General features: G+C 43.6%; 2 protein-coding genes across 2 annotated transcripts in view; one reads left to right on the top strand and one right to left on the bottom strand.

The window, feature by feature from the left end:
• The window catches only part of nup188 (nucleoporin 188), a 20,392-nt gene extending 7,218 nt beyond the window's left edge, over positions 1-13,174 (bottom strand). The window contains exons 1-32 of the mRNA XM_080509726.1: positions 13,143-13,174; positions 12,421-12,475; positions 12,246-12,319; positions 12,087-12,171; positions 11,320-11,400; positions 11,148-11,192; positions 10,829-10,921; positions 10,470-10,589; positions 10,162-10,373; positions 9,777-9,891; positions 8,956-9,156; positions 8,712-8,792; positions 8,537-8,629; positions 8,325-8,444; positions 7,322-7,448; positions 7,050-7,208; positions 6,227-6,353; positions 6,041-6,128; positions 5,879-5,955; positions 5,659-5,773; positions 5,443-5,563; positions 5,276-5,342; positions 4,640-4,765; positions 4,291-4,531; positions 3,679-3,885; positions 3,423-3,592; positions 3,238-3,307; positions 2,908-2,975; positions 2,613-2,808; positions 2,129-2,206; positions 1,952-2,037; positions 1,712-1,857 (exon numbers count right to left, since the gene is read on the bottom strand). Of these exons, the coding sequence (XP_080365852.1) occupies positions 1,712-1,857; positions 1,952-2,037; positions 2,129-2,206; positions 2,613-2,808; positions 2,908-2,975; positions 3,238-3,307; positions 3,423-3,592; positions 3,679-3,885; positions 4,291-4,531; positions 4,640-4,765; positions 5,276-5,342; positions 5,443-5,563; positions 5,659-5,773; positions 5,879-5,955; positions 6,041-6,128; positions 6,227-6,353; positions 7,050-7,208; positions 7,322-7,448; positions 8,325-8,444; positions 8,537-8,629; positions 8,712-8,792; positions 8,956-9,156; positions 9,777-9,891; positions 10,162-10,373; positions 10,470-10,589; positions 10,829-10,921; positions 11,148-11,192; positions 11,320-11,400; positions 12,087-12,171; positions 12,246-12,319; positions 12,421-12,475; positions 13,143-13,168 (3,670 nt within the window). The 5' untranslated portion in view covers positions 13,169-13,174. The remainder of the gene's footprint in view (positions 1-1,711; positions 1,858-1,951; positions 2,038-2,128; positions 2,207-2,612; positions 2,809-2,907; positions 2,976-3,237; positions 3,308-3,422; positions 3,593-3,678; positions 3,886-4,290; positions 4,532-4,639; positions 4,766-5,275; positions 5,343-5,442; positions 5,564-5,658; positions 5,774-5,878; positions 5,956-6,040; positions 6,129-6,226; positions 6,354-7,049; positions 7,209-7,321; positions 7,449-8,324; positions 8,445-8,536; positions 8,630-8,711; positions 8,793-8,955; positions 9,157-9,776; positions 9,892-10,161; positions 10,374-10,469; positions 10,590-10,828; positions 10,922-11,147; positions 11,193-11,319; positions 11,401-12,086; positions 12,172-12,245; positions 12,320-12,420; positions 12,476-13,142) is intronic.
• A 2,894-nt stretch (positions 13,175-16,068) lies between these two features.
• The window catches only part of rasgrf2a (Ras protein-specific guanine nucleotide-releasing factor 2a), a gene marked incomplete at both ends in the record, with an annotated part of 35,190 nt that continues 26,803 nt past the window's right edge, over positions 16,069-24,455 (top strand). Inside the window, one exon of the mRNA XM_080509992.1 lies at positions 16,069-16,347. Coding sequence (XP_080366118.1) covers positions 16,069-16,347 — 279 coding nt within the window. The remainder of the gene's footprint in view (positions 16,348-24,455) is intronic.

Below are 24,455 nucleotides of genomic sequence, written 5' to 3'. Positions count from 1 at the left end.
GAGCGAGACAGAGAGCGAGAGAGACAGAGAGACAGAGAACGAGAGAGAGGGCAAGAGAGAGAGAGAGCAAGAGAGAGAGACAGAGAGAGAGAGAGAGCGAGAGAGAGAGAGAGAGAGAGAGAGAGAGAGAGACAGAGAGAGAGAACGAGACAGAGAGAGAGACAGAGAGAGAGAGCGAGACAGAGAGAGAGCGAGAGAGAGAGAGACAGAGAGAGAGAGACAGAGAGCGAGAGCGAGACAGAGAGAGAGAGCGAGAGAGAGAGAGACAGAGAGCGAGACAGAGACAGAGAGAGAGAGCGAGAGAGAGAGAGAGACAGAGAGAGACAGAGAGCGAGCGAGACAGAGAGCGAGAGCGAGAGAGACAGAGAGACAGAGAACGAGAGAGAGAGCAAGAGAGAGAGAGAGAGCAAGAGAGAGAGAGAGAGAGCGAGAGAGAGAGACAGAGAGAGAGAGCGAGACAGAGGGAGAGAGACAGAGAGCGAGAGCGAGACAGAGAGACAGAGAGACGCGTGAATCGACAGGACTCCCGTGACGTTACGTTACTATGGCAACGTGAGCCCAAACCATCTTTCCCCCCCCGAGATTCTCAAAAAATTCCGTCACGATGAACACGAGGTCTCAGGGCATGTTTTTTTTTCATTTTCTTATCTATTTCCTTCATTTAAAACAATGCAACAACAGATATCTCATATGAATGAAAAAGAGCAGAAAGAAGTAAAACTTATGTCTGAACTTATCAACACAAAATCATTTACAGTTCCAGTTCATTCACATGCAGCCGCTTTTTCATAAACATCGAACACAAAATAAATAAACAAGGTTGATCTGCTCCTCCGCAGAGTCGTATTTCTGTAACATTGATCATTTAACAAGTTTCTTAAACACGTCAATGGATTTAGAAGTTTTAATTTTACAATCAAGATGTTCCACAGACCGACTCCTTCCATTGAGATGCTTTTTTCCATTACGGCCGATTGAAACCTGGGTTTTGTAAAAACCTCAGTTCCTATCTACTCTTTCTCTTGGCCAATCTGTTTTGCAATTTGTTCGGTAAAATTTCCAGATGAGCTTTAAACATGGTTTTTAGAAGGTTCTACTCCACTAAATCTTTAAATGTCAGTGTTTTTAGTTGTCTAAATAAAGGATTAGTGTGGTCTCTGTAACCACTTCCACTAGCGACTCTAATCGCTCTTTTCTGGAGAAGAAAAATAGTTTTACAGGCATTTCCCCACACTTCAGTACAATAGGTCAGATATGGAACAATCAATGAGTTATACAACGAAAACAAAGCACTCTTATTTAGAGAATCTTTGACAACACAGCTATTATTTGGGATACCTTCACTTTGGCATTATTAATATGTGATTTCCATGTCAAATGTTCATGTAGTACATACGCCAGGCCTTTAGGGGCGCTGTGAGTCAGCAACTACACCGAAAATGCAAAAGAAGACATCGAGCACATAGAACTTTTGAAATAGACTCCTGATCGTACACTTCTATATAACTCTGAGTTGTATAGGTCTATGCTCCTGCTCCTCCTGCTGGAGCATGTAGGAGCAATAAACGGCATCTTATTTTTTTTTCACCCCACAGATCATCGTCTTTACCGTCCAGACCTCAAAGTCGAGCCGGCGTTTTAGAATTTCCTCACTCTGGGACCCGTGATTTTAAAAAAAATTGGAAAAAAATCGGATGACCGATTTTCTTACCATTGAGTCCTTGAATCTGCAGCACGGAAATGAGGGCGGAGAAGATTTTGGCTTTTGTCCTCTCCATCATCTGCTGGTCGGCCTGCAGGACGCTCTCCAGGATCAGGGAGAGCGGCGACAGGATGTCGGGAGCCGCCGCCACCACGCTGGAGACATGACGCGCAAACAAAGAAGTCAGTCGGCACGCGAGGGGGACGGGAGTTAAAAACGCCGCCGGACACGCTGGCGAGGGACACGCACCTTCGCCACTGTTTGAGGAGGATGAGGAGCAGAGTGGCCATCATGGACCCGAGGCGAAGGCAAGGCACAGACGTGGGCGTCGTCAGCTGAGAGCGAGAGAAATTATTTCGCAAGTCAGGAAAAAGAAAGTAAAAAAAAAAAAAACACGGAATCGTCATTCAAGTCGTGGCGACTCACGGCGGCTTTCGTTCCGTCCAAGACGTCCATGAAAAGCTTCAGTTTGGTCGAGTCGTCTGTGAGCTGCATCACGTCGGACTGAAAATTCAACAAAAAAAAGCAAATATTAATCCACTCAGCATTAATCAAATAAAATGTTGCTCGAATAAAACCACGGCAGCTTTTATCCTTCAGATAAGAGGTGAAATATTTACCTTTGTCAAGCCACAAGCCGATAAAATCTGTTTTTTTATTAATGTCTGGCTCAGTGAGCTTAAATTCTAATAACAATAAATAAGAAAGTAGGAAATGATCTGGTTCCGATCACCTTCAAAACATCATCATAGGTCCACACAGGAACCGTTTGGAAATAACCCGACATACAACCACAGCTTTTGTTGCACACTGAGACAGATCAAAGGGGGGAAATCCTTTCATTATTTTAAACAGTCGCCATATACACATGAGGCCGACGCCCGACGGGGCCCCGACTCCGGTCACGTACGTGGCTCGTGGCGAGAATCAGCAGCATGCGCCAAGCAGAGATCAACATCTGGGTCTCGGCGAAGCAGCAGACGCCCTCCTCCTCCATGGCCGCCACGTGGGCCACCAGCGACTTCACGTACTGCGACCAGTACTCGTAGCGCCGGGCGTTGGAGAACTTCTGCAGGCCGTCCTTCAGGCACTGCTCCAGGGAGCCGCTGCAGCCACAAGGGGGGGGGGGGGCGTCATGAAGATGTGTTATTATTATTATTATTATTATTGTTATTATTGTTGTTGTTATAAACTCCGGGGCAAACCTGACGACGTAGTAGATCTCCAGGCCGATGATCTTCATGACGAAGGCACAGGTCTCGAGAATGCAGGGCTGGAATGGGGGACAGATTACGAGAAACAGAGATTCCAGTTATACAATCCTGCAGGTTTTGTGGGTTTTTTTAATCTAAAAAACACAAAACAAAAACATAAATCAATCATATTTGTATATATGTGAATTCTTTTCAGCTCCTTTATATCGTATTACAAAGAGGAAGGTTACAGCTCGTGCTAATATTTGTAGCGTCTCAGAATAAAAACTATTAATTATGGAAATTAATCCGCAAAATAAAGGATAAAAAAAAAAAAAGTACCTCTGTGGTGTCTGAAGGTGGCGCGAGGGTGCCAAACAGAGGTGTTGTCAAATTCTCCCAGAACCGTTCTCTGGAGGGGGGGGAGAGGGGGAGGGGGGGGTGGGGAGACGCAACCAAAAAATTTAAACAAGTTCTCAGAGAATCGAACTGCGAAAATGAGGTTTGTGAGAAACTGGAGGCGCTACTTGTTGCGGAGGACAGAGATGGCGCTGTCCCGGCGATCCTGCCACAGGGCGAGGAGGAAGGCCAGGGCTGCGCGGTGCAGCAGCGGCGGGCACCAGTACTTCCCCTGCTGCCTGGAGTCGATCAGGTCCAGCACCACGTGCAGACAGCTCCACTCGCCCAGGAGGAACTCCTGCAAGGCGGGAAAACACCGTCCCAACGCTGCAGCGCTAAAAAGCAATAAAAAAAACAACAACAACAACAACAAAAAAAACATACCTTTGAACCTTCGCTACCGTCTTTGACCTCCAGGTTGAGGAAGAGCTCGATGAGGCCCGGCTGCGTTTCCACGGCGACGGTGAGAAACTCCAGGATCATGACCTTGATCCGCATGTCTTCGGTTTTGCTCTGCAGCCGCGTGAGGAAGGCGTCCCGGATGGCGGCGGCGTCGCTGCCGAGGCAGGCGTAGACCGACATGGGCGCCACCTGGACGCAACGCGGGGCGACACTTAAAGGTACAGTGCACTCAAAACTAAAGCGACGCGACTTTGACATTCGGTGGCAGAAGCGAGTCTCTGAAACATCCAAGTGGCGCAGTGTGTGTGTGTGTGTGTGTGTGTGTGTGTGTGTGTGTGTGTGTGTGTGTGTGTGTGTGTGTGTGTGTGTGTGTGTGCGCGCGCTTTAAGTGGACATTAACGAAAAGTCCCGCCTCCCGGGCGACGGCAAATCGCTCCGCCGTTCCACTTCCTTCGCACGGTTCCTAAAATCAATTCCTAAAATCTGAGCCGTGACGCATTTGAGCGGCATGGCGACGTCGCCAAGCGGCATCCATCTACTCGCTTTGAACACACGGGGATTTATATTGAGACCATTTTTTTGGTGATGTCTCACCGTGGCGAGCCGCTTGAGCAGCTGGATGGCGAGCCGCGGCAGCGCCGGGTCGTGCTTGTGGTAGATGTATTTGGCCAGGACCACGATGAGGTTGCTGCCGTGGCCGCCGTGCTGCGTCAGCGCCTGCTCCAGGGGGGACACGGTGTCGGACGGCGGCTTCAGCCGGATGACGTTGTTTGTGACGGAGAAGGCCAGTTTGACCGTCTGGATGAGGATCTGACCGGGACCCTCGGAGCCACAGCTGGAAGCATCGGGGGGGGGAGGGGCGCCATTAACGCATAATGGAAGCACAAAAAAGCATCGCGGAGAAGTTCGAGGTCGGAATCGTGCCATTGGTCGGGCGGCTCACCTGCTGGGCTGCGCGGCCAGGACGACGTCTATCGTGTCGACGCCCACTCCCATGATGTTGACGACCGCCTGTCCGGCTTCGGTGTTCGCCAGGCTGTAGATGCAGAGGGACTGCAGCGTGGGGGTGCTGCGCCGAGGGGCGGGGGGGAGGAAGTGACAAACTTCACATCGACTCGTATTTAAATGGTGGCACTTGATCAAACATCAGAAAATGTTTAATGTGGTTAAAAGGACGACGCAAAGATGAAAGTACTGTGCGAGTTTTCAGTATTTAGAAAAAAAATTGGACAAAAATCACAATTGTTTCCAGTAGCTAAACATCACCATGTGAGCATTTTGTTAATTGACTTACTCAAGTATATTTTTATTGCCTAAATCCTCCAATTTATGCCCGCAACCTCCATGTAGTACTGTGATTAGTACGGCTATCAGATTACAGTGACAAAGTCTTTGTGGTTGATTAAAAAAAAAGAACAAAATTAATGATGGAATCACCATTTAATCTGAATTGTTGCTTGAGTGACATCAAAATGGACTCGCTGTCGAACTATTGACGTTACACTTCGGTTGTTGTTGTTGTTGTTGTTGTTGTGTGTGTATCTGTTGTCCCTCCATGAGGTAGAACACTCATCCTCACCTGCCCTGGTCCTCTCCCTCAGGACTCAGATTGAGAATAGCATGAATCAGCTCCAGAATCAGACAACCTGCACAGAAATGAAGGGGCCTACTATTATTATTCACTCACCTTTATGTTTTGTTTTTTGTTTTTTTCCTATTTAGAAGTAAAAAAAAACAAACTCTCACCAATCCTTTCTCTGACCCCGTAGGTGTTGTAGCGCCATTTATGATACGTGGGCAGCATCTCCTTCAACACCAGCAGCACGCAGGGGATCAGGCCTTTGTTCTGGGTGCTGCCCAGCTGACCCTAAAACACAATGAAAGACGGCCCCCACCCCCCGTTGCACGTTATAGCGGCCCAGCGACACGGGGGGCCAGTTTCTCTCTGGGGGGGGGGCTCACCTTGACCAGGGTTGTGAGGAGGCGCAGGAAGGCGATGGTCACGGCGTACTCGCCTCTGGGCTGCTCGATCTGGACCAGCAGGTTGCCGTAGTTACCCGCCTTCATTCCCTCAGCACTGGGGGGTGGGGGTGGGAGGGGTGGGGGAGAAAACAACACTTGTCAGTAGGTTTTAGAAAGGAAGCGTGTTAGATTTACCAGGCGGGAAATATTTGGAGCTCACCTGACACACTGAGCCATGGTGGTCAGAGGGTTGGAAGCGAACGGGAGGAAACCAGTGTGATGCAAACTGGACCACACCTGAAGGGCGGGGGGGGGGGGAGAAAGGAAAAATAATGTGGTAAATGTAGAAATGGAAGAATTGACTTCACCCTCCAGAACCCACCTTCCCCGGCATCCTGGCAGCCAAGACCGACAAGCAGTTCACGCAGGAGGCGATCACGTCCACGGGAGGGTTGATCACCGACGTCAACCTGACAAAAGACAAACCGATCCAGATGCGTGTTCCAATCCAAATCGACGAGAGCGCACGCCGTTGCCCTGTCTGTCCCCCGGGGGGAGGTCACTGTACCTCTGCAGCAGCATGTAGATGCGCGAGGTGAGCGGCAGCAGGCAGTCGGAGACCGTCCAGTCGGTGCTGATGATCTTGTGGACCAGGTCCAGGATGGGCTTCGCTCGCGCACAGTGAGCCAAGACGTCTGGGAAAATCAGCAGCGTGGCGAAAATCCGCAGTGAAAACTCCCGCACGGGCTTCCGCGAGCCGGTTCGCTTCAGCCGACCGCGCGGGAAAAGTCCGCAGGTTTTTTTATTCACGACGATCCAAAAAAAACCACCAATAGATGTGAATCAACCGCGGCGAAAACGGGGCTATTTGTGTAATCCGCCCAGGAACACAAACACAAACATATTGAAACGTAGATGTTGATGTTTAGTCTCGTGATGTGAAGACTGCTATTCTACTCCAGGCGAGCGCGAAAACCAACCTATACTCTTTAATAAGCCGGTCTCAGTCTGTTTCTACACAAACGAAAACGTTATTTTTTTTTTTTTTTACCTTAACCGTTTTGGCCCGATGCCAAAAATGCAAACTGTTGCTCCTTCATTACAAAGAACAAATGCGTCTTCCGATTATGGACTGAGCGCTATACTGGAAATAAGAACATTTACAGCTAAACGTTGTTCCTCCCCTTCAGAATATGTTTAATGTTTAAGAAATTTGTATTGAAATATATTTGCCCGCATACAAAACCAGGAAAACTTAAAAAGATACCGACAAAACTGTGGCCATTTTTTCATCTCTTGTGTCCACGTCCCTTTGTGAGGTCACCGATTTGCTTCACGGTCACAACGAACTTCAAAAAAACGTAATCAATAGATCAATAGAAAAAACGCACCTGCGGTTGAGACGACGTGCAGCAGCATCTCCACCTCGCAGGTGAAGAGCGTCCAGGAGCTGTAGGAGTAGTCCCACCTCACCACGTAGCTCTGATCGCCCCCGAGCATCACCTGGCCCAGAACCCCCTGCGGCATCCACAGGTTAGTCTGCCCCGTACCTGAGGGGGAGGGAGACCAAACAGTGGGACACGGGGGGTCACGAAATCCAACAAGCTGAGATATTTACTGTCATTAATTTTACGTAGGTGTTTAGGAAAAAAAAAAAACTAACCAAGAGGGTAGAGGAGTTTTTGCGTTTGCCTCCTCCAGAGTGTCTCGTCGTCCTTGGATACGACGTCGTTGGGCTTGTGTTTGTAAACTTGTGTGTAGAAGGACATTTTATCCAAAAAGTTGTAAACCTGTTGAAGAGAAGAAGAGATGTGTGTTTTACATCGGGAGACCAAGGCTGCATCTCAATTCTCCCCCTTAGCCCTTCATCTTACCCCTTCCCCTTTGAAATGCGCGTTCACGAGAGTCTGAGGGGGTGTCCCATTTCACTACTGTGCAGAGGCGGAGGGGTGAGGCGAAGGGCTATTCACCCCTCGAGACGAAGCGTTAACAGAGGCACACTTTAAACAGAGGGGTAGGAGGACATGGCGCCGAAGGACTCGCATTTCACATATATATATACGCTTCTAAAGTTCTATAAACCTGTTGTGTTTTATACTAGAAAGAGCGGCAGTAGCGCTGCCGTCTGCCGTACGTAGCTTCCGTGTGTATTTGTTTGGTAGAGACTGTTTATAACATTTTATTATTACACTGTAGAGTTCCAAGGTCTTCTAATATGGGTGTTTTGAAAACAGGGACCCCGAGCAAACAAGGAAGCTCCTCCGCTTCCACATGGCGAATGAGGAAATATTTCTGAAGTCCAAACACGGCGCAAAAACTGAAGTAATCCACGTCTCCGTCTATTTCTTCGCCTTGATGTGGGAAAGGCGGAAAACGAAACAAAGCAGCCAAGCTACTGCAACACGTTGAATTTGGGACGGCATGACGACACTCCTGCTGGAAAATCAACAAACATCCGAGGTTCAGCTCTGCTGATATAACGGCGCCGGATTATGACGTCAAAACTGTGAGACGGAGTGAGAGGGGGAGGGGCGGGGCTGAGGGTCCCACATCTAAGGGCTGAAACGTATCCCTTTGCCTTTGCCCTCGTTTTGGAGGCGGAGGGCCAAGGGGTAAAAATTGGGACTGGCCCCAAGAGAGAGTCGGTGTGTTGGCGTGACGTTCACCTTTTTAACGGTGGACTTGTTGGACAGGAGCGCCGTGAGGAGCTGCAGCAGAGGCCCGATCTTATGAGGGAACATCCCCACCGCGCTGTCCAGGATCATCCCCAGCCCCATGTTGGGCTTCTGCAGTGAAAAATGTCAAAGGAGACGGCTTGTCAACAGTCGTTCCAAATGCGCCGAGACACAACAAAAACCCTTGGGACCGACTTCCGCACCATTTCCCAAAAGACTTCAGCCAGACTGGGAGCAGAGAGGACCTCGCATGCGGCATCAATCAGGTGAGAGCACTGCGTGGCCACGCCGTCAGTCTGCGGCGCGGGGGAGAAAAACGAGCGCGTCAACGACTCACGTCCAAAAACCGAGATATTGCTGCGCGACAACGCCGCCTACCTGGAGGCTCTCCTCTTCAAAAGAAGTGATCACGAACGACAGGAGGCCATAGATGCACATTTTTGCTGTGCTTGCTGTACACTGGAAGGAGAGAGAGTTAAAACACCATCACAATATTGCCTAAAACTCTCCGGGAAACTTTGCACAGATGTGCCGATTATGAAAACCCGCTCTGCGGCCTTTTCATTAGACCCGTCGATTATGAGGGTTTGGTCAGTTTGTCGTCTCAAAGTGTCGCCCTCACGTTATTTCCGGAGACTCCGAGGCCTTTCAGCATGGTGGAGAGGTACTGGAACACTCCGAGCTGCAGCGCCGTGTTGCCGATCCTCCGGATCACCGGACTGGTCTCGTCCGGTCTCAGGGTGTGTCTCAGCAGGACCCAGGCCAGCAGCACTGGGCCGTGGTGAGGAATGTCCCCGAACGTCAGCAGCAGCTGGTCCATCTCCTGAAACGTCAAACGAAATTTAGTATACGGTACAAGTTTTTTGGGGTTGTTGTTAACGCGGCAGCTTCATTGTTTCTCTGTACAAAGTTCCTGGTTGTGGTCGAAGCGTGTTGAGCGATGGCGCCTTGAATTACCATGATCAGTCAAACCGTGATCTATGATATTATATAAATGCGTCTCGTATTTTCTCCCAGAACACGACACACGGAGACGCTCGAGCTTCTCAGGAAGAGGCTTACCAAACGCTCCCACCGTAAGAAGCAAGCACGGCGATTCAAACACTTCAAACATCCATCATCTGCTTGAGCTTCCCATTAAAATGATAGACGTTATTTATTGACCTTTATCTTAAACTTTTCACTTTATTTATTCTCCTTTCTTAATCACTTTGTTTTAATGTATCGCACCTTGAGCTCCATTAATCAATGTGCCTTGTCTATTCAAAGACAGACAAGCTAAACAATTTCAACCTGAAAAGAAACAACTGGCCACCCTCGAAATAGACTCAGAATTCAAGGTTTCGCTTAATTCTTTCGTTTCAGGGAAGCTTTCAGCCGAATTCACCGACACCCAAACGGCAGTTTGCGTACCACTAGTGGTACGGTTTGCTTGAGACGAACCTTAACGACCTCGGCGGCGCTGGAGAACTGGTGTTGCTCTGTACTGTCTTCCAGGGCACACTTGTGCAAGAAGTCAATGTCCATTCCTTCCACCAGGATGAGGGAGCTCAAGTATCTGCAAGCAAGAGGAACAGAAAAGACAATATTTAAAAAAAAAAAAAAAAAAAGCAGCAGTATCAATCATATAGAGGTCAGTCAGCAAACAAATGCATTGAAAAAAAATATACGTAAGGAGCGGAGCTATGGTGATTCCTAATGCTAAAGGGCCCTATACACTGAACTATGTGGCAATTAATCCATTTGATTTTCAATATCCTTCAATTCCTTCACATTTAAACTGAGCAACTGCCAAAAATGAACACAGACTCTTTCGAGGGGCACTTACCCAATCCGGTCGACCAGCGCGTCCATGCTCTTGTCCACCAGGTGTCTGTTTGTCTGCCGCAGGCCGAAGCCCTGTTCTTTGAACATTTTGGTGAAGCTCAGGAGGTCAGAGGGGCTCATCTCAAAGTAGGCGTAATACAGGAAGATGATCTCCAGCAGCAGGGACTGCTCTCTCAGACACTGCAGGAACCAGCGCGACACCTGCCTCTCCGTCTGGAAACACAAACAAAAAAAACAGCCAGTGAATATGTAGAGAATGACAACTAAATACACACAATCAATCTTTTTTTTTTTTTTTTTTTAAATCACCATGTGGTTTCCGTGGGTTTCCCATGTCGGCGCTTCCGCCTTGAAGAGACTCTCAAACTGTGCCTGATAGCAGCTCACAAGGTCTTTCTCCAGCTTATTGACGCAGTTACTGTACTCGGCCTGAGCGGAAAAACACACACACACACACACACACACACACACACACACACACACACACACACACACACACACACACACACACACACACACACACACACACACACACACACACACACACACACACACACACACACACACACACACACACACGTTTACATTACAAGAGCAAAAGGCAAGAACTACACGGTTCCTGCAAAAGCTGTCCTTCAGCCATCTGATCGCATGAAGCCGATTCTTACGCTGTAGGGATGGCGCTCATCCTGAAAGTAAGTCAGCAGGAGGAGGACGCATCGGAGCAGGCACATCCGCTCCTCGTAGTAATAATCAGCTATCTGTGACGACCAACAAAAACGTCAAACTTAGATTTAAACATCAAAAATCGAGTGACTTCAGTGGCAGGTCGAGCGGCAAAAAGCCATAGTGCGAACAAATATAATTTCGAGTTGTATTATTGATAATACGTTTGTGTGAGTGTGTAAGTAGCTTTGTGCCTCTAGATCCGTTTGCGTGCATTTAAAAAACAAATAAACATTTGTGCCTCAAAAGCTGCACACTGACCTTCAGCAGCAGCGCCTGGCTTTGCCGCTCATCCTTGAGAACAACCTGCAATATGAAATAAAAGCACTTTATCATTAGATATTGCAGAGACTTTTAAATTCATAGCAACAAAAGGCAAAAAAAAAAAAAAGTCATGTAAAAGCTAAAGTGTGGCGAAAGTGACGACAAGCACCTTGAGTGAATCGCGGGTTCCTCTGTAGTCCTCCTGGAGGTAGCACTGTAATATCTGCACACTCTGCTGCTCGTCGAGATTCTGTAAGGATATCACAAGACTATTGAATGAAATGGTTTCTGTCGTGAACAGATTAAGGTGTACCGAAACACATGAACCACAATTGGACGTATTTACATTATGTAACCTCACTCAAATATCCATACTAAATACACAGAGAAACTGAAATATTTATAATATACATGTTTATAATAAAAAATATTTTAATGGAGCTCTAAAACTGGACAGAACAAAACCTGCAGTTGTTGCTCGGGTCTCAGCTTGTATGTATTTTTTTTTTTAGCTGCAGTCACTCAAACATTACCAAGCAAAATGTTTTTATTGGAATCAATACAAACTACTTCACTTTCCCCATATGCTTCTTAACTAAATTGTGATGCATATTCTTCAGGATTAATCTGTTTGTATAGGTAGAACTTGTATTTATTTATTATTCTAAATGTATACAGTACTTTTGTTCAATGTTGCGATTTTAATAGTTCAACTATAATGTCACCATGTCATATTATTGATTTTTATTGTATTTATTGGAAATACGTCTTATTTTTGACTTTTTTGTTTCACCCTCTGGTTATTTACATGTCATCAAAACGATTAATGTACATTTTTATGCTTTGTTTTGTATGCACATGCAAAAAATCTAAATAAATTCATCCATTCATTCAAACACTTGTGACATTCTCCAGCAAGAGTCGTTGCTTTCTTACCAGAAGTTTACTGATCCTCAGACCAAATTCCTTCAAGGGCTGCGCGACGTCTTTGTTGTCTTTCACTTTCCCAGCAGACGACGGGCTAAAACCAGCGATAATTGCATGAGGAATCATGAAGAGTAATGTAACTGTAATTAAAAATAACAGCGTGTGTACCTGGGTGGTTTGTAGTAACTGAGTCCTTGATGCAGTCTGTCCCAATGTCTGTCCAGCTCTGCTTCTATCTGACCCTGTGTCCATTAAACATCGACAATGGACAACATCTGTTAGTTCACCTTCAGATTTAATAACACTTCACATTTCATGACTTACTAGTATCAAGCAGACATACCGGCTCTCTCAGCGCTGACCTGCCGAGCAGAATAGTCCATAATTCTCGACAGCTCCTAAAAACAAGAGTGACACTTCATTGGAAAATGTGACTATCAACAACAAGGAGGAACTAAACCATACCATGTATCATGAATACTTAAACAACTAGTTTGTTAAATGATGATGCACTGTAACGTCCGGAGTAGGTCTTCCTCGATTTCGAGAAAAGTGCACTGGAAATATTAACAGCATGTGACAGAACAACTGGTTTGATTGATTAACTGGCCGAGCGTGACAGCAGGGGATATTTGAAAACAAAAACAAAAATAAAAAAAACACCGGTCAGCTCTTCTTCGGATTCTACGAGCAACGTCGGCGTCATCGTGGTCCGACTGACCCGGGACGATTTACTGGAGCAAATTAAACCACTTTGACTTCATACCGCAGGTTAAACGGCTGTAATCTGGCCGTGGTGTGCGGCAGTGCCGTCCTATTGTTGACATGCGGCTGACACACCGCGCTGCTCACGAGCCATTCAAACCAGAGGTGCTAGCACATGCTAAGCTAAGTTAGCGTGCTGCTCAGGGCTCAAAATAGAAACTGTGAAACCCGAGCGTATCTGCTAATCCGATTAGTTGGGGAGACACGCTGGATATGAATCATCTCCCGCCAACAAATACTTTTCAAATAGTTGTGTATTTAGTCTAGACTTTAAAATAAAGTTTGTTGCTATGCTCCTACCTGACGCTCATCTCCGATTCCGCCATCTTCACTCCTGCAATCTGATTGGCTGTTGGTCACTTTCGTGACCGACTACGTAAGCACGTTCTCCTACGTGGACGCATTCTTCTTCTTCGTGAGAGACTAAGAGAGCATGGCGGATGTTACTGTACTGCCATCTAGGGGAAGTTACTGCTCTAACCATGGTTGCACGCGTCAGTTTATGTTCTAAAATATCAGCGCTTTGAAAAGAAAAAAACATTCAGAAAAAAAAAATCTGATGTGAAGCAACAATTCTACCCAGTAAAGAAGGTTGCACCGACTTTTCTTAACAATTCGTCAAAAAATAATGTGTGTGTCATTTTTTTCAGCAGTCTTTTTCAAAGATTGACAAAAACGATTGAAGCTTTAACCCAGATTTAAGCAAAAGTGCAACAGCATCAATGGGAACCCACAAGGATTGGTAGAACAGAATGCAAAAACTGCAGACAAACTGGAGGGAAAAAACTCCAGTTTGAACAATATAAATTGGTTTGAGCTACCGATTCAATAAACCAGCCTTACTTCAAACTGGATATTAAGTGTTTGTCTAGGCTAGGGGTGAGCTGGCGTTCAAAATAAAAGCCGCCAATTTTTTTCTCAATAAAAGTCCTTGTTTTGTTTTTTTTGTGTGTGATTTTGTTGTCAGCACAATCAACTATGTAAAGAATAAAGTATTTAATAGGAATATTTCATTCATTCAGATCTAGGATGTGTTATCTTAGTGTTCCCTTTATTTTTTGAGCAATATATATATATAAATATATATATATCTTTTCTGAATATATATATATATATTCAGAAAAGATATTTGCTTAAAGTTATATTGTGCAGTTTGTGTGTAAACACACAAACACCGCGCAGTTCACAAGTCCACCACCAGATGGCAGCACGACACCGACTATACAGCATTTTATTCTAACGGAACCACAAATATACCATATATTACATAAAGTATTTTATTATTCGCAATCATTTTATTTCATTTGATGAAATTATAATGAAAAGGTTGTGGGAAGTATCTCATTAAATTATCCAATTTTATCACAATCTATAATCTGGATGTTCGGAGGAAGATCCTCCATAATGTGGACGTGAGAGGAGGAAGATGCTCTATAATCATGTTGTACTGTCGACTGCAATTTAACTCATCTTTCATGTGGTATTTATTATTACTCTTATTTTTATGCGTGGAGTAACTAGCACATCTGTGCAGTACAAAAAGAGCTTTTCAGAGTAGAATCGTAATCTACAGCAGAAAAGAAAAAAAACGAGTCTGGAGTCACAAAGAAACGAGCTGGCGGTGCGTTTTATTGTGTGATTAGTGTGCAGCAGACAGTAATAGTAATCCTCAGTAATCCTCTGGATACATCTCCAGATGAGAGTGTCCATATTAAAGCCCCTTATGGCCCCGGCCAGGACCACCGCCATCGTGCGCCGCCGTGGGCAGAAACGTACAGATTAATGAAGAAATGGTTTGTCAAGTTCATCACAGTTTTATTTCTGTGCATCGAGACAAACAAGATTATAGAACAGAAACATTCCTGATGCTTTTACTATTTAGCCAATGTATTGTTTGATTAAATATATATTAAATATATTCTCAAAATACAAATTTCAAATGATTTTAACTGCTCAATCCATTTCTAAACATCCAATACATTGTTTTAAGAATGAACTTTTAACACGCAGCCATGTTTGCGTTCCAGATTGTAGAGCGTCTTCCTCGCCTAACATCAGATTATAGAGCATCTTCCTCCTCTACCGTTAGATTATAGAGCATCTTCCTCCTCTACCATCAGATTATAGAGCATCTTCCACCTCTACCATCAGATTATAGAGTATCTTCCTCCTCTAACGTCAGATTATAAAGCATCTTCTTCCTCTACCATCAGATTATAAAGCATCTTCCTCCTCTAACATCAGATTATAGAGCATCTTCCTCCTCTACCGTTAGATTATAGAGCATCTTCCTCCTCTACCTTTAGATTATAGAGCATCTTCCTCCTCTAACATCAGATTATAGAGCATCTTCCACCTCTACCATCAGATTATAGAGCATCTTCCTCCTTTAACATCAGATTGTAGAGCATCTTCCTCCTCTAACATCAGATTATAAAGCATCTTCCTCCTCTAACATCAGATTATAGAGCATCTTCCTCTTCTACACATACAAACTCCACATTGGAAAAGGCCTTGAACCAACATTAATCTGATCAATTTAAATGCCCTCGTCTTTAAAGTGTCAAGATCTGGACCTGAAACGTCATTAAAAAGCTTTTAAAAAACAAAACAAAAAAAAAACAAAAAAATTTATTTATTTTTTCTCATTTATTTGCTGTTACACTTCCCGGCTCGTGCCGCGCACGAGGGACGGAGGTTCGCGCGCGGCGGGTCTCAGACGCAGACAGACGGGACAGATACGCAGCAGCGCGTGCGGCTGAAAGAGAACCTGTCTCTTTAAGTTGGTGTCAAAGCCGATTAGCGCTGATCTCCGCCGTGATTCCTTTTTTTTTTTTTTTTTTTTTCGTTTTTCTTTTTTTTCCCTCCCCTCCCTCGTCTATTTCTGTGTCGGCGCGACGCGCTTCGCTCCGCCGGAGAGAGAAGACGAACCAGCCGGCAGGTGCAACTTCCTGCACAAAAGTTTCCCCGCGATGGAGACGTGGTGAAGCGGGGAAGGAGAGAAGAAGAAGGGGGGAGGGGGCGGGGGGGGATGGAAACCCGGCTCGAGACGGAGCGGCTGTGGCGCGCGCGGCGCTCCAACTTAGTTTCCACCATGGTAAACCCCGGATTACCTTTTCACCGCTTTCTCTCTCTCTAAAAAAAAAACCCCCCAAAAAAAACCAACCCGCTATGTGAAGGATTCTGGTTTTGAAGTTCAACATTAAAAAAAAAAAAAAATCGTAAAATGCAGAAGAGCGTGCGCTACAACGAGGGCCACGCGCTGTATCTGTCCGTGGTCGCGCGCAAAGAGGGAACCAAGCGCGGCTTCCTGAGCAAGAAGACCGCCGAGAACAGCCGCTGGGCGGAGAAGTACTTCGCCCTCTACCAGAACGTGCTCTTCTACTTCGAGAACGAGCAGAGCGCGAGGCCCTCGGGCATCTACCTGCTGGAGGGGTGCACGTGCGAGCGCGCGCCGGCGCCCAAGGTGTCCGCCGTCGGCAAGGAGCCCGCGGAGAAACCGCAGGTGAGGGACGACGGGCCACGCCTCGATCACTCTCTCGTTTTAAAGTTGTTTTGTTTTGGTTTGTTTAATAGTTTCAACTTGTAGGGGGGAAAAAACTTCGATTACTTCAATTATTTGTATCTGCGACCCCCCAAAAAATGTGTTTTTATTTCACTTTAAAGGAGAGGAAATGATAAAAGTGAATCAGAATTTAGTTTTAGCAGATGGCTGAACATTAAAAGATCCAACAATGACTGGAATGTGATGCAAAACATGAAACATGGGAAGCAAGAGACTCCAAATCGATGCACTGTTGCCAAAATGTAGGTGCAAAAATGACGGGATCGTGACGCAATATGAGCGAAATGTGACGCAACACGACAGGCACACGTGTTAAAAGACCTAAAAATGGATTCTAAATCGCCAGAGAAAGAGTCAAATTGACCAAGTTCAAATGTAATATTTTCCAAATGAGATGCAAAATGACCTAAATTGAATGGCAAATTATCACAGACACACAAAATGACCTAAACGAAATACTAAACTACCAGCAAAAGAGTCTAAAGAGACCTGAGATTAATGCCAGATCACCAGAGAAAGATGCAAAATGACCGAGCTAAGATGTAGAATTGGTCGAATGAGACGTGAAATGACAGAATGGAGACGTAAAGTGATCAGAATCTAATGGAAAAATTCAAAAAAGACATGCAAAATGACCAAAACGAGATCTGAAATGACCAAAATGAGACGCAAAACAACAGGCGCAAGATTCAAAAGACCTCAAAATGACATTTACCAGAAATTTACCAAATGACCGAACTGAGACGTAAAATGACAGGATCGTGATGCAATAGGAGCAAATTGTGACGCAAAATGTGACGCAAAACGATGAAGAATTAAAAGACGGAAAATTGATTCTAAATTACCAGAGAAAGATGCAAATTCAGATGTAATATTTTCCAAGTGAGATTCAAAACGACACAAACGAGATGCAAAGCGACCAAACTAAGATGTAGAATTGCTTGAATTAAATGTCAAATTACAGAATAAAGATCGAAATCTATTGGAAAAATGAAAATGAGATGCAAAATGACCAAAAACGAGATCTGAAATGACCAAAATGACAGGTGCAAGATTCAAAAGACCTAAATTACGACAAAGATGCAAAAATGACCGAAACCGAGACGTAAAATTAGGAAATTGAAATGCCAAAATAACAAAAAAGCGACGGAAATGAGACGTAATATGACCACAAAGTGAAGTGAATGAATAAAATAGCATAATAATGATCAAACTTGGTGGCAAAACATGAGAAAAGGGAGGAGTTTAGCTTCTGGCCTGAAACAATAATGAAAAATAATAATAATGTTCATCATATATTTTCATGTTTGTCAAATTCTTTCAGAAAATTCACCGATTTGCTTTGTCTCTTGTGAATGTTTGTGTTTTTGCTTTTCGCCGCTCACGGAAAGACAGACTTGCTTCAAAGAGACATTTAAATATATATATATATATATATGACAAAGGGAACAAACATGAGACAAAATGACACAAATAAAACTGCAGGGGAGATTTTAAAAAGACAGCAAGTTGCAAAAAATGTGAGAGAAAAAAACGAGTTTTCACTTTTAAACTGTTAAAATTCTCGTACACAAATGTGACAAATCTACTCTTGTCAATTTTATTTATTTATTTCCTTAAACTCTTACTCACAAGTTGTATTATTGCTCATAGTGGAATGTTTGTCTTTGTAAATCTTTTAGATACAACTGAGATGCATCAAACAGCACAAATAAAAACAACTTAAGAGGCTTGAAACGTTTTATATCACAAGCTTGTTCCCTGGATTAATTAAAGTTCCAGAGGAGGTTGGGGTGGATTGATGGTGGACCAGGAAATAACAAAGTTTTTGTGTGTTGATTTAAAAAAAAAAAAACATTATTTTTCATTACATCACAATTTTTTAAGTGGCATTTTGAAAACGAGAATATGACCGGGAGCCATTGTTGTTGTTGTTGTTGTTGTTGTTGCATCTACTGAGCGCGTGCAGAAGAGCTGTTTACTACAGCCACGATGAACCTGAGCAGATTAGCAACGACTCAGAGAAGCTGCATTGTCCCCCGTTTCCATGGAGACCGGGTTGGAGCGTTTTCCCAAAAAGTTCCACCTCGGAGAGTCGGATTCAAGAAGGTTCCATTCCTGGAAAACATCCGTACTGTGAAAAAGACTTCCTCTAATATTTGTGTATTACGAGTGTCACTTATTCACAATCCAGATTATAGAGCATCTTCCTCCTCCAACATCAGTTTATAGAGCACCGTCCTCATCTAACATCCAGATTATAGAGCATCTTCCTCCTCTAACACCAGATTATAGAGCACCGTCCTCATCTAACATCCAGATTATAGAGCATATTCCTCCTCTAAAATCAAATTATAGAGCATCTTCCTCCTCTAGCATTCAGATTATAGAGCATCTTCCCCCTGTAACATCCCGATTACAGAGCATCTTCCTCCTCTAACATTCAGATTATAGAGCATCTTCCTCATCTAACATACAGATTATAGAGCATCTTCCTGCTCTAACATGAGATTATAGAGCACCTTCCTCCAACATCAGATTATAGAGCATCTCCCTCCTCTAACATCAGATTATAGAGCATCTTCCTCCTCTAACATCCAGATTATAGAGCACCTTCCTCCTCTAACATCAGATTATAGAGCATCGTCCTCCTCTAACATCCAGATTATAGAGCATCTTCCCCCTGTAACATCCCGATTACAGAGCATCTTCCTCCTCTAACATTCAGATTATAGAGCATCTTCCTCATCTAACATACAGATTATAGAGCATCTTCCTGCTCTAACATGAGATTATAGAGCACCTTCCTCCAACATCAGATTATAGAGCATCTCCCTCCTCTAACATCAGATTATAGAGCATCTTCCTCCTCTAACATCCAGATTATAGAGCATCTTCCTCCTCTAACATCAGATTATAGAGCATCTCCCTCCTAACATCCAGATTATAGAGCATCTTCCTCCTCTAACATCCAGATTATAGAGTATCTAAAATGTAAATTCTGTTGTTGCTGCTCAGTGAAAGCAAAGCTTCTAAAACACAAATGGGACCCAGAGTCGCACCCTGAGGGACGCCACCACTCTAGCGCACCGTTGCCACGCTAGCCTGCCGCCATTGTTTTACTGGAATATTGACGGATTTGGATTTAAAATCATGAAATCCAAACCTGCCGGACACATTTAATTAACCAAACGGCAGATTTCTGAGTCTTTAAGCTGCTGCTCTCGACGAGAAAACCTCCAGAAGGTCGGCTCGGGGGGGAGAAACAAACAAAATGACGGCTCGCGTCAGGGGGGCATCAGAGCTCCGTTCATTACTCCTCCCCTTTGATGTGCACTCACCGTTCATTCATCCACCCGCCTCCGTCATCATCAGCTGGTCGAAATCAGTAGAAGATGGAAGGAATAAGTTCCCACATGTGACGAGAGGACAGACGGTAGAACGACGTCTCCGGCTGAAAGAGTGACGACGACGCCGGTTGTTTTGTGTTTTTTTGTTGTTGTTTTTTTTGTGATTTTCACTCGATTTCCATCCGCTTTTGAATGGGAAATTATTAGTAGAAGCCACAGTCTTCATGTTCATTTACTGAGGAAATGTACTGTCCAGTGCTCTTTATTGTTTACAATTTTTTATTTATTTTTTAAATGATTGCGCTTTTAAATGATTTACTTTTTAAAACGCTATGCACGTAAAGACGAGACGGGATTATATAAACTTGTTAGGTTTTATTTCGTCCCTTCTGAGGAACCAAAATATAATTAATTTACACCAGATTTATGCCACATCACTTATTTAAGATGCGACTAACGGGAGCCTTTGTTTTCCAACGTGAAACTTTTAGCGATGCGGGATGTCGCCGCTGACATTATCGTTGTCCTCTATTACCCCCCCCCCCCCCCCCGAGGCTCTTCACTCTAAGGCCTGACCCACTGGCGTGTTTCCATGGCGACCAGGTGATGGCTGGGGGAGGAGGAGTGGTGGTGGTGGTGGGGGGGTTGGATGCTGACGTGTGTGTTTGTGTCGGACGTGTGGGAGGCGGCAGCGCCTCCGCTAAGAATAGCAGGAGAGCTGGTCCTGTAGCCTGCAGCCATTGTCTGAATCTCACACACACACACACACACACACACACACACACACACACACACACACGCACCGCTGATCTTTGTCGTTTCTCAGGAAGCTGTGTGGAAGCGCCCCCCCACCCCCACCCCCCCAAAGCGATGTTGACATTTAGGCCTCGTCTAAACAACATTTTCACGCACATATCAAGCAAATTAAACTTTTTGAAAACGACTTAAAAAAAAAAATTTGTTTTAAATGCTCCGTCTCCATGGAAAGTCGTGCCACTTTTTGTAAAAACACTGCACATACGCACCACGATCCTCAGTGGAAGTGGGGGGGGACTTTAAAAAAAAAAAAAATAATTTATACTTGGACTACGTCACCATGGAAACGGGTTAAAGTGCAAATTTTAAAAAAAAGCTACGTCTCTGTGGAAACAGGGGAAACCTCGTTTTTCAAAAGTGCTCAGGCACGTCTCGTTGGAATTGAGAAAAATGCAACTTTTTGAAAACATTTGAACAGTTTTTTTATTTGCCTTTTTAAATCGTATCTTTATTGAAGCACTTTGAGATTGTTTGGATGTAGCGTGCGTTATAAACAAATGGTTTTATTATTAAAATGAAAATGCTTTGACTCTGCCTCTAATGGAAACGGGTTAAAGCACAACACGTGCAACTTTTCAAAAATGCTCAGACCCTGTCTCCATTGAGACGTGTTAAAAACTCAACTTTCTGTAAATAAACAATGTGGACCAAAAGACGACGGCAACGGAACGAGGAGAAAATCCATAAAACGAGCGTCGGGGACGTTGCACTAAATATGCAGCAGGTCGACTTTCAACATATCGAACACGTTAATCCTGAAAAATAAAAGTTTTTGAACTTGTGTGCTAAGCTAAATGCACTTGTGGGATTAATGCAGCGGTTTTAGTCCCGACTGAAAGCTCAAAAAGAGCTTATAGAATAGAGTGAAATAAATAATAATAAAAAAAAACCAGTAGCAGGAATTAAACTGTGGTGGTTTTATCCATGAAATGCACACAAATAACAACAAATTAGAAAACGACAACAACAAAAATACGCCGTCGCGGTAGAAAATCACCACATAATGATAAAATGGCTTTGGAGCCTTCTGATGGATGTAAGAGAATAAAAATAATAAATAATAATAACAAACCCGACTTAGTTTTTTTTAAATTTTCCACTGTGAAATAAATAGAATAATTAACAGAAGAGAAGAACACAGGCGGAACCTGATCATCCTGACTGTTTAACAAACACAAGAACAGGTCAAAAACAAAAGAAACACAAAAAATAAAGAAAAGAAATAAGACCATAAAAATAAAAAAAAAGCTATGTACACATATATACATATATAAACATAAACCCACACATACATAATAATCTGCCACACTTACGGTTTGTATACAGTTTGTATATGATTGTCCATTAATGTGCCTTCTCCCAATCAAGTAAATAATAAATAACCACAAAATGGCAAATTAGTACCACAATATAAAAAAATCAACTGTACTTTGCATATTGGAAATATGTTTTATTAACATGAACACATTGAGTTTCCTGTTGTTAAATGGTTCATTTTAACATATGTTGTTCATATAATATGAATAAATGGGATTAAATCTACTTAATATGAATAGATGGAAACGTGTGACGTGATTAAATTACATTAAGTCAACAAATTAGTATGGAAATGACTGAGAATGAGTTTTTTTTTTCAGTGTCTGATGAAAACCGGTTCAAAAGTTACATCAATATAAGCAAATAATCCAAACGGATACAAGGACGACGACGACGACCACAGAGCAGTAAAAGACCATAAAATGGTAAAACAAAAATAGAATTCCCACAAAAATGAAAAATATGACAACAAAATTAGAAAATAAGACAACAAATTCAAAATTAACACCAGAAAATGAGAAGTCACTTAAAGAATTTCACTATACAACAAGAAAAATATGAGAAAAAGAAGAAAAAATGACCACAAATAAAAAAAAGAAAAAAAAATGAGAAAAAGAAAAAATTACCGCAAATTAAAAAAAGACAAGAAAAATAACAAAAAGAAGAAAGAATTACCACAAAATTTTTTTAAAAGACAAAAAGAAGAACAAAATACCACAAATTCCAAAAATATGACAAAAAGAAGAAAAAATGACCACAAATTAAAAAATGAGAAAAAGAAGAAAAAATGACCACAAATTAAATAAAAGACAAAGAAGAAAAAAATGACCACAAATTCAAAAAAAAAATATGAGAAAAAGAAAAAATGACCACAAATTCAAAAAAGACAAAGAAGAAAAAATACCACAAATTCAAAAAAGACAAGAAAAATGACAAAAAGAAAAAAAAATGACCACAAATTAAAACAAATGACAAAAAGAAGAAAAAATACCACAAATTTTTAAAAAAATGACAAAAAGAAGAAAAAATGACCACAAATTAAAGAAAAAAAGACAAAAAGAAGAAAAAATCACCACTATGTCAAAAAAAAAAAACATTTGCAGGGCGACTCGGGGTTTGACGCGAGAGCGGGCGAACGTGGACTCGGCCACCATCTCCCCCCCCCCCCCCCCCCCGAATACGACACACGGCGGCGTGACGCAACGCGGAGTCTGTTTGGGCGGTGAGGCGGCGGGCGAAGCGGAGCTTAATGGTCTCCCTCGCTCTGCCTGTCTCTCATTGTTATCCTCGGGCTTAAACCCGGCTCGCGGTCGGGGGAAGCCGCATTAGCAATGCAAGAAGCTGTACAAGCCGCCATGGTTATGTAAACCCTGACACACACACACACACGCACACACACACGCACACACACACACACACAAACAAGCCCTTAAGCCTCTCTGGTCTGTAGCCGGCACACGCCAGCAAGTGTCTCTCACCCGCTTATCGTTGCATCATTACTATACAGACCTGCTTTCTCTCCGCGGCCTCGGGGAGCCGCGCAGGCAGAGCGTATAGAAATATAACGTGTAGAAAAGCTGGCGTTTTGATGTTCCCCTGTGTGACAAGAGTTCTCTTCAGGGGGAGGAAAAGAAATAAAAGAACGAAACAACTCGCTCACATTATTCCAGCAGTGGTGCAATGCTGGGAAGTAAACAAACAAAGCTAGCTATGCTAGCTCCGCGAACCAGAAGATTTAGCCGCAGAAAGAAAACGTTGGTAAATATGTTGTGGAGTAGTGAGGAAAAATTGTTGATATCTGGTCTGAAGACTTTATGTTGCGGTTTGTTTGTGGCTACCCCATTAGCCACGTGCTAACTCGCCTAGCCTAGCCTAGCCACCACGGGCTAAAGTGGCAGGAGATTCCTCTTTCGGTGTTTCTTCTTCACTTCCTCTCCTGTCTGTCTGTTCATTTGTCCCCCTCCCCCCCCCCCCCCCCCCCCCCCCCCCCCCAGCGGCGATGATGGCACCGTTTACATGATGGCGCGACACAAGTGGCCCGATTGTGGTTTGTTTTATGTGGCGCAGATATTTTCATGCCACATGTGAACTGGTTGTGGTTGAGCTTACGTCGTCCATACGTCTCACAGGAACACGCGGGTTTCTGACTACAACTGTTGTTGAAGCATTTTTTAATATTAAGCCAAATAAGGCTCACGTCATTATTATTATATAGCATTATCTCGAATACGCTGACAACCAGGAGGAACATCAAATATTAATAGAATATTCAGATTTTCCACAAGAAAAAAAAAAGTGCATGTTGGTATTCTTCAATAATCTTTGTTTTTATATATTGTCTGGAGAAAACGTAAAAAAAAAATAAAAAAATACAATTGTTAAATTAAGTGATCCACTTGTATAGTTGTATTTTTATTATTAAATGATGAATGCTCTCTTTAATTTCCTTTGTGTGGTATTTTTTTTTTGGGCCACTTTAACATCCAGCATTTCTCCTTGGATTTCGTGAATTCAGTGTAATGACTCTTTTGTCCATTGGGTGGCAGTGGTGAGTCTGGGCCTTTT

The sequence above is a fragment of the Blennius ocellaris genome (assembly GCF_963422515.1).
Source record: "Blennius ocellaris genome assembly, chromosome: 15".
In the NCBI taxonomy this organism is placed as follows: domain Eukaryota; kingdom Metazoa; phylum Chordata; class Actinopteri; order Blenniiformes; family Blenniidae; genus Blennius; species Blennius ocellaris.
The sequence above is the reverse complement of the archived record's forward strand: the minus strand, read 5'-3'. Positions and strand labels throughout refer to the sequence as shown.